Below are 9,779 nucleotides of genomic sequence, written 5' to 3'. Positions count from 1 at the left end.
AAATCAAAAACTATTAAGTGATTTTAAATATTTGAATTCTTGAATTTATCATTTCAGAAAAACTCATGCCTCCATCAAATGTCACTGTCAGTTGTGACAAAAATTCACGTTCTTGCACTATTCAATGGCAACAACCCCAAATAAATCACTCTAACAAAGACAGATGTTTTAAATATGAAGTTGAAATAACATCCAAGGTAAGAGGAATCTCTAGAGCTACATTAAACATCGATGCACATTTTTACATTTTCTAATATGCATGGGTAAAAAGAAAACCTCTCATATCATGTGGACTTCCTCATATGCAGTATTATTTCTCATTGTCATGCCTTTCGTGCACCCTTTAAAGCTGTACTGTCCCATTTTATCCCTCTTCTCCTGAGAAACATATTGCTGAAGATACAGTTAGTGTCTAGGAGTACGTGGGACTAAGAGAAGCATGGTTAATCACAACTTGAACATATTACAGATTTGGCTGTGACAAAACTAGAAAAAGTACTTTCTTTGCTGAGGTTTAGTTCTTTCCAGTGGTGACTGCATCTGGGCTGTAGATACAGCGTGAAGGAATGGTGATTTGGTTAAGCAGTATGAATGGATGGAAGAGGCTGAAATTTCTGTACATTCAAAATATAACTAGCTTACCAGATACCATAGCAGCTGGAGATGTATAATGTTAAGTAAAAGAAAAAAGTGAGAGAGAAAGCAGAAAGACTTGACAAGCCTTTGGGAGCAAAAAGGAGTGAGGATGGAGTGACAGACTGAGGGGTCCAGCTGGAAGGAGAGTATGTGCACTACACCTCTGGCAGAACTTTGACATGCAACCAAGAGGTGCTGATGGCAACCGGGGAGGAACAGCCTGCCTGTAGTGCAGCCCAGCGGTCACCGGGTGGCTGGCGCTGTCCTTCTCTGGAGTTACTGTTCGGAGTTGGGTCTGGAGGCAGTTTGCTAATTCACAGATGATCCTGGATGATTGCTGCTATAAAACCTTATGGCTTCTTCCAATCCCTTTCCCTTTGTAGCACCTAAGTCTTTATACTGAGCTCTGTGTGACTTTGACATAAAGAGAAATCACATGCAGAATTCTTTATTTTTTAACATGATTAATACCAGGTTTCAAAGAATATTCAATTTATATGCTGTCTGAATTGCCTAGTATTTCCATAAGAAATTATCAGCAGTTTTCACGTTACTAATTTCATCAAAGTCCACCAAATACTGCATTGCAAAGGGTATTGCTTTCCAATTGTGAAGTATAAAGTGAGAGCAAGATTTTGCTTACATTGTTTTATAGAGAAATATTGCACTGCTAATATACTGCAACCAACATATATTTGTATTAAAATCAACTTTTAAACTTTATTTTACAACTGGAAATTACTTGCATTGAGAGAAAACAAAAAGGATAACACAATGACCATGAGCAGGCTGCCCTCAGGAGTTGTGGAGTCTCCTTTTCTGGAGATATTCAAAACCCACCTGGATGCCTACCTGTGTGACCTGATGTATGGAACCTGCTTAGCAGAGAGGTTGGACTGGACCTCCAGAGGTCTCTTCTAATCCCTATGGATCTTTAATTCTGTTACTGTCTTTCTTTCTCATACAGTCACATCAGTAAAAGCACTAAAGGGAGATTACATGATTCCATTTTCCCCCTCTGCTCAAGTTAGCTGCTTTAGGGATTCAAGGACCCACTCTCTTGTACAGCAGCATGCTGTGCAACATGTGCTCACATGCCACATGGGTACAGCATGTGTACAATTATTTTCTGAAGAAATATTTGATCTAATTTATTTTTGTTTTACAATGGAAAAAAACAAGACTGAAAGTAATTAAAAACAAACAAACAAAAACCCCAAACCCACAGTCTAGTGGAGATGTTGATTTAGCCTGCCAATCATTAGTTGTGTGTGGTCAATATGCTGTATAGTAGACATAATACCTACACGGAAGAGATATGGGATTTTTTTTTCCTATCAGAAATGTAGATGGAGGGAATCCTGAAATATCTGTGAGTCCAAGTCACTTTGGAATGATTTCATCTGAGGGAGAAGAAACAGCACGTGCTTAGCATTTACAATTCAGCATAGTGTTTTGTGTTTTTATAAGATATAAACAATAGATTTAAAAAGAAAAACTTATCTCATGAAGTTCAACAAGGTGAAGTGCAATGTCCAGCAACTGAGTTGGGGCAATCCCAAACATAGATACAGGTTGAGTGGAGGATGGCTTGAGAACAGCCCTGTGGAGAAGGATTTGGCAGTGTCAGTTAATGAAAGATTTAATATGAGCTAGCAATGTGCGCTTGCAGCCCAGAAGGCCAACTTTATCCTGGGTTGCATCGAGAGAAGTGTGACCAGCAGGTCAGGGGGGTGATTCTGCCCTCTACTCTGCTATTGTGAGACCCCACCTGGAGTGCTGCATCCAGTTCTCAGGCCCCCAAAACAAGGAGGACATGGAGCTGTTGGAGTAGGTCCAGAGGAGAGCCACAGGGATTTGGGCTGGAGCCCTTATGGGGAGAGGCTGAGAGAGCTGGGGCTTTTCAGCATGGAGAAGACTCCAAGGAGACCTTATAGCAGCGTTCCGGTACCAGAAGATGACCTAGAGGAAAGTTGGGGAGGGAGTTTTTTTTAAGAGCATGTAGCAATAGGGAAAATGGCTTTAGCATGGCTTTAATGGCTTTAAACTGGAAGAGAGTAGATTTAGACTAGTTATTAAGAAGAAGTTATTTTCATGAAACTGGTGACACACTGGAACAGGTTGCCAGTGAGGTTGCCCCCTCCCTGGAAACATTAAAGGCCAGGCTGGATGGGGCTTTGAGCAACTTGGCCTACTGGGAGGTGTCCCTGCCTATAGTGAGGGTTTGGAACTAGATAATCTTAGGGGTCCCTTCCAACTGAAACCATTCTTTGATTCTGTGATCTTAACGGCTTTTTCTGGTGTGTGTAAGAATAGAGTTACTGTTTGCATTCAGACAGGGTTTTTTTGTTTGTTTGTTTGTTTGTTTTTTTGGTTGTGTTTCAGTTTAAGCATCAATCTGAAATAAAATTTATTTCTCAGCTTTAATGGTAAGGAGTACAGATACTTTTCCATAGAAGAAATAGTTACTTTATAAACTTGGCATTGCAGTTGAATCGCATATCAGAAATAAAGTAGTAGGTAAATTACTAGTTTATCAAAACAAACTGTGAAGTAGATTAGATAGTAATGCAGAGAAAGGTGATAGATAGTTGGTTAAAATGGCTATCTTAACAAAAAAAAGCAATCATAAAAATAAAAGTTTTCTCTCGATTTACAGGGCAACTCTGCAGAGTGGACCAATCAAAGTTATACAAAAGTAAGTTTGCTTTTTCTATTTGTCAGCAGTGTATGTTAGTTTCGTAGTCAATTGTGAGTAGTAAATAGCATATAATTGCATTTAGCGTTAGTTCTATGCTTTACAATATTCTTATTTATGAGTTTCTGAAACGCGTCTAGCTGCTAAATAATTATGATATTTGTGTCACTTATCACACATTCCAAGGAATTTAAAAAAAAAACAAAACAGAAAAGTTACTGTTCCATAACTATTTTGTAAAACCTTCTATTACACTATTCCTTCTTCCTCTCAAATGTTTGGGTCAGAATTTGAAGATACACATTAGTGACAGAAGGGAAAGGTGTCATTGAGAAAACTCCTCCTAGGAATTTAATTCAACTTATGTAAACCCAAAGACCAAAAAAAGCCCTTTGGAACAGGGCCTGTTTCTGCAGGTATGCTGCACCTTCTTCTACTCAATACAGCCTGCATATCCCACCCTTATTCTGAAAGTATCCAAAGAAAGAATATGTTGTGAGAAGTTCTGGTACAACTAAGTACTGCAGTCTTCTTATTTTACAAGATTGTACTGGAACTTTTGTTTGTCCTAAGGAGCCCTATTACAAAGACAGGAACATGAGCTACATGCAGATGGTTTATTCTTTGTATTATAGAATTTTAGCAGCACTAATATGAGACAATTCAAGATACTTTTCTGCTTCTGTAAATGTAGCAAGGAAAATCATACATAAATCAGAATTAGTGATTATGTAATTTCATAAGAAATTACAGGTTAACAAGTAGAAGTTGAAAAGTTGAAAGTTCTAGACAGCAAAATTTATGGAGTGATAGGCTATACTTGAGAGGATACACACATAGATACATACATACTACATACTTTAAAAGCAAGCATATATTTTTTGCTCCAAAGCAGCAGTCTGATCTAACAAGCAATTCCCCTATACCTCGAAAACTCACACTGGTAAACGCAGCTTCTACATTGTCAACATCTAGGAATTCAGCAACGAAAAACTCAGTCTAAATGTGATTTTGTCTGTTTGTTTAGGAAATTATTACAAGCCACATAGTTCAAAATCCCAACATGGGAAAGAAGAACCTGGTGAAAATAAGAGCAGCTGGCCATACATGTAGAGTGAACAAAGACTGGGGGGAGTGGAGTGCAGCTGTTGAGTTTGGTAAGAATAAAAAATCCTTACCCTGACTTATCTTTCTCCCAGCTATGACCTATCTTCCTCACACATGGATGTGCACTTACAGACAAAGAAAAATATGAAGTATACGTAAGCATAAGCACTGTGTTTCATTCCACATTACTGAGAATGAGAGAGATGATTAGTTTATCTCTTAACATTCTAACTTTGGAAATCAATTAAAAAGTTGTATATTTGAAACTGTAGTACAACTGTAGTACATGCCTGCTTAGCACTGAGGATTAACAAACAGGTTTGGTGTTAATCTCTCCTGGAAAAATGTACAGCTAAAATGCTAAAAGAAAAAAAGAGTTGCATTTTGTTCCAGGAGAAACCTTTTGGACTGACATTCACCAGTCGGAGTATGTGCTTGACTGTGCATTTATTGCTTTTTGTTAACAATAATGATTCATGACTGTTGCTCTTTCAGGAAATGAAGAAATTTCTTCTTCAGTATGGATTTTACCTGTAGTGGCAGTTGCAACACTCTCAATAGCTATCTTTACAATTTTCTTCTGCAAAAGGTACATAGAATTTATACTTTTATTTCATTTTGTGTGAATGTGAGAAGTATCTGCAATTCTTAAACAAATAAATTATGCAGAGGTGCCTCAGAACACATTTTCACTCACAATCTAATGGAAGACAAATTAAAAAGGTGTTCTCAAGGCAAACATTATGATTGTGATACATAAAGTCTCTCTTTGGTTGACTCACAAACATTTTTTCAAGAGCCTCTACTGTTAACATGGCAAGAAGGTTAATTCTGTTTCCTCACTTACCACAGAATCATAGAATCATTAAGGTTGAGAAAAGATCTCTAAGATCATCTAGTCCAGCTGTCCATCTACCATCAATATTTCTCCACTAAACCAAGTCCCTTAGTACCACATCTACGCGTTTTTTGAACACCTCCAGGGACAGTGACTCAACCACCTCCCTGGGCAGCTCGTTCAAGCACCTGACCACTCTTTCAGAGAAGAAATGTTTCCCAGTATACAAGCTGAATCTCCCCTGGTGCAACTTGAAGCCATTCCCTCTTGTCTTATCAGTAGTTATGTGGAATAAGAGGTCTACTCCCACCTCTCTGCAAGCTCCTTTCACATTGTAGAGAGCAATAAGGTCTCCCCTGTGCCTCCTCTTCTTCAGACTGAATAATCTCAGTTCCCTCAGCTGCTCCTCATTAGACTTGTGCTTCAGACTCTTCAACATCTTTGTTGCCCTTCCACAGATACACTCCAGGTCCTCGATGTCTTTCTTGTAGTGAGGGGCCCCAGGATGAGCACAGTACTTGAGGTGTGGCCTCAACATGGCTGAGTACAGGAGGATAATCACTTCCCTGCTCCTGCTGGCAATGCTATTTCTGACAGAAGCCAGGATGCTGTTGGTCTTCTTAGCCACCTGGGCACACTGCTGGCTCATATTCAGCTGACTGTCGAAAAATAATCCCAGGTCTTTTTCATCCACACAGTATTCCAGCCACTCTGCCCCAAGCCTGCAGCATTTCCTGGGGTTGTTGTGGCTGACATGCAGGACCCAGCACTTGGTCTTGTTGAACTTCATCCCTCGGCCTCAGCCCAGCAATCCAGCCTGTCCAGATACGTCTGAAGGGCACATCAACACTTCCTGCCAACTTGGTGTCATCTGCAAACTTACTGAGGGTACGCTTAATCTCCTCATCCAAGTCATTAATAAAGATATTAAACAGGACAGGCGCCAATACCAACACCTAAAGAACACCACTCATTATTGGTTGCCAGGTGGATTTAACTTCATCCAGCATCATTCTCTGGGCCCAGCCATCCAGTTGGTTCTTTATCCAGTGAACTGCGTACCTGTCCAAGCCAGTGTCAAAGGCCTTGCTGAAGTCTAGGTAGACTATGTCAACAGCCTTTCTTTCATCCACCAAGCAGGTCACTCAGTCATAGAAGGAGATCAGGTTGGTCAAGCAGGACCTGCCTTTCCTGCCTTTTTAGCCATGCTGGATGGGCCTGATCTCCTGGTTGTCCTGCACATGTCCTGTGATCTCACTCAAGATGATCTGCTCTATAACAATCTTCTATAACAATCGGTTCTCAGGAGCAGAGCCTGGCACCTCCTTCTGCTTTCTCTCCTCAGGGTGCTGCGCAGAACAGACAGGTCACCTCTTAGCCTTCCCTGCAAATTAGACAACCTAAGTTTCCACAGTCTCTGTTGATACCAGCTTTAAAAAGCCATGCTTACCAACGTGTAGACTGTCTGCCAAAAGATGTGATTTTTTGAAATGCACTTATTGCAAACACACAGGTTGATTGTACTTATCAGTATAGATCTTCTAACATTCATTAGAATTGTCCTAGCAAGCTAAATTAATCTGAGAATGCATAAGAAATTTGCATTTCTTCCTGAAATAAACTATGCAAGAGAAATAGAAAGAAAAAGGATAGTCTACCTTATCATGGACTTTGTATAGAAATATACAGTAATTCAGAGAAGACTGTTCTTCCTATTTGTTTAAATGTTTATGTTCACTTTATACTGGTTCCAGTGACTTAAATATGATCACAGCAGTAAGTTCCTTTTTCTTTCAAAGAAGAAAACAAATATTTTGAATCTAACCAAAAAGAAAATTATTACCATCTAAATTCTTAATGTTTTCCTCATATGTATTCATTCTGTGCCATGATGATGTACAATTTTCATTTCTTTTCTGCGGAAGATTTCTTCCCCTGGAGGAGGAAGACAAGAGCAAGTTCAAGGGTGCAGTGGTTTTGAAACATGCTAGATACTTTATTTTTCTGTTTTGCTCTGTCCCATTTGAATTCCAGGACTGGTTATTGGAAAGCAGCATTTCCACAAGTTCCAAAGCCAAAAGATCCATTTCATGGACAGCCTGATATAAATCCACAGGTAGGCTTTCTTTCTATTTTATAAAATGCAAAAGAAGACTATACTCCAGGTTTAAAGGTAATTGTTTAAATGATAAGGAACTTAAAGGAAAGAATAACTCTTTCCTTTGCCGTATATTGAAGAACTACAAAAGAAAATCAGCAGGGAATTTGTTAAGGGAAGTCAAATGCAGTACTCTTCTCCCCCCAGGGGGTTTCTGCTGTTCCAGTTTGATGGGCACAGGAGTTAATGCTTCCATTTGTAGGTCCTATACAAGGCACACACATGTACCAACATGCAGAGAGGAGATTGAGACTGCCAGTCACTCAGAGCAGCATGGATGCTTTATCAGCATCACACTGTCACCAACATAATTATAAATATAAATAACACAGTGTCCCGTAAGCAGAGCCACAGACAGCCCAGTCTGGCTGCTTCTCTCCATCTGGGCAGGATGAACTTTGCCAGTGGGACATGCACACATCTGCACTCAAGAACTGTTCAGTTAACTAAGCTTCAGTCCAAAGTGTACTCACCTAGTTACGTACCTTAGTAAAGTTAATCCTTTTGTTCTAATTCCTTTAAAATTATCTGTAAACAGTGTGTTGGAGAAAAGCACACTTTCCCCCTACTCATTTTCAAACCAGGCTGAAAATCATGTTTCAGCATTACAGAGGTGTTGAACTTTCAGTATTTTGTCTTTAAAAGGAAAGCTTATCTGAGAAGAAAAAAAAAAAAAGTGAAATATTTCTTTAAAATATGCAAAAAAAGTTGAAATATTCTCAGAATTACACATACATAAGTTAAGTTAGTCACGTGTAAAACTAACAGAAGTTTTAATTTTCCTTTCAGATGATGGAGTGCAAAATGCAGTCAGTAACATCTGAAACTGAACAAATTATAGTAGTTGCTGAAGTAGAATAGTAAAAACAAATGAGGAACCTGAAAGTGTACTTTTTAGTTCAGGCAATTCAGCTCTGCAGAAAGTCAGGGACCAAAATGCATAAGTAGTGCAGCCAAGAGATAAGATTATTTATGTGTAAATTTTTGAAATGCCTTTGTATTTTCTTTTAATTTCATCTTACTTTAGCTGTCTGGGTAACTGTCCTTACTGGGAACTCTGTGAATATGATTTAAATATTTCAGTCAAAAGTTTCAGATACATTTCAATTTGTTAAAGAAAAATAATATATATATATATATTTTTATCATATTAAAAAATACTAAGAGCCAGTATTCTGAGAGGGCAGACAGCTATTTAGAGGGACCTTGACATGCTGGAGAAATGGGTTGATGGAAACCTCATGAAGTTCAACAAATGCAAATACAAAGACCTGTACCTGGGACTACCTAAATCCATGTATCTTAGTGAGTGGATGACAGACAGGTTTGTAGACAAGGCTCTTTGGTCCTGGTGGACAGGGTAGACAAAAATCACCAGTGCGTCCTTATGTTTGATCAGGTGACAGGAGAGCACAAAGATCCCCCCTTCAGTTAAAGTCTAATTCCATACAAAACTCATTCTGGAACTGGAGTTATATCAGAATAGTCTTGTCATATGACTCCCCAATTTGGATGGTTGGAAAGTAAGCCATCCACCTGTTCCTACCTGAGGATGTTATGCTGGAAGCTCACCATGACTTCTAAGTTGATGTTAATACTCAAACAAAAAATGGTCAAGCATTTCACCCCTTAACAGAATTAGCCTTTGAGTACTGTCATTCACAATAAAAAGAACTTTATCCTCTGAGGTAGTCTCATTGATTTTGACAGCTCACATATCTTGCTGCTTCTTTTGGCCTTGGAGATTCAGGTTTTGAGGATGTCACAGTGTTCTTCATAAATAAGTTTGGAACCATGGATAGATCAAATTTATGCTTTAGTGTAAAACTACTTTTTATTTTGAGATAAAAGCTTGGACTACAATGTCAGGCATCCAAATATAGTTATTTGATTATTAGACTATTTTTTTACAATGCTATATGTTTGATTATCAGATTAAATATTCCCAGGTCAGTTTTCTTGCACCAGGGCCAACTGCCATGTAATTTTGCCAGATGTGTTTTATTAAACCTTAAATTTAGGTGAACACGTGAAAACTGCCATTACATACTAGCCCCAGTCTGAGACAACCCCTGGACTATGCCCAGGATTTGTTCAGGACATTGCTTGCAAGTCCTGGCCAAGTCAGTGCTGAGAACAGTTGTTTCTGGACTCTTTCCAATGCTGGGGTGTCATTCAACCACCAGCACTGGCAGGAGCTATTCCCCACACTAACTTCTACTCTAGATAGGTGCAAACAGCTCTTGGTACAGCTACTGCTTTTGAAAAAATTAATGATTGCCACTGGGTCAAAGACTCAAAGACTCATCTGGGAAGATTTTTCCTTCAGATTAGAAGAACGG

The 9,779-nt window shown here is 39.0% G+C and overlaps 1 protein-coding gene across 1 annotated transcript in view; it reads left to right on the top strand.

Annotated features, from left to right (window-relative positions):
• Nucleotides 1-9,124, top strand: part of LOC104916148 (granulocyte-macrophage colony-stimulating factor receptor subunit alpha-like) — a 12,865-nt gene extending 3,741 nt beyond the window's left edge. The window contains exons 6-11 of the mRNA XM_019612026.2: nucleotides 58-197; nucleotides 3,296-3,334; nucleotides 4,362-4,491; nucleotides 4,937-5,030; nucleotides 7,314-7,395; nucleotides 8,227-9,124. Coding sequence (XP_019467571.1) covers nucleotides 58-197; nucleotides 3,296-3,334; nucleotides 4,362-4,491; nucleotides 4,937-5,030; nucleotides 7,314-7,395; nucleotides 8,227-8,298 — 557 coding nt within the window. The 3' untranslated portion in view covers nucleotides 8,299-9,124. The remainder of the gene's footprint in view (nucleotides 1-57; nucleotides 198-3,295; nucleotides 3,335-4,361; nucleotides 4,492-4,936; nucleotides 5,031-7,313; nucleotides 7,396-8,226) is intronic.
• Nucleotides 9,125-9,779: the final 655 nt, after the last annotated feature.

This window comes from Meleagris gallopavo, chromosome 1 (genome assembly GCF_000146605.3).
Source record: "Meleagris gallopavo isolate NT-WF06-2002-E0010 breed Aviagen turkey brand Nicholas breeding stock chromosome 1, Turkey_5.1, whole genome shotgun sequence".
Lineage (NCBI taxonomy): Eukaryota > Metazoa > Chordata > Aves > Galliformes > Phasianidae > Meleagris > Meleagris gallopavo.
The sequence above is the reverse complement of the archived record's forward strand: the minus strand, read 5'-3'. Positions and strand labels throughout refer to the sequence as shown.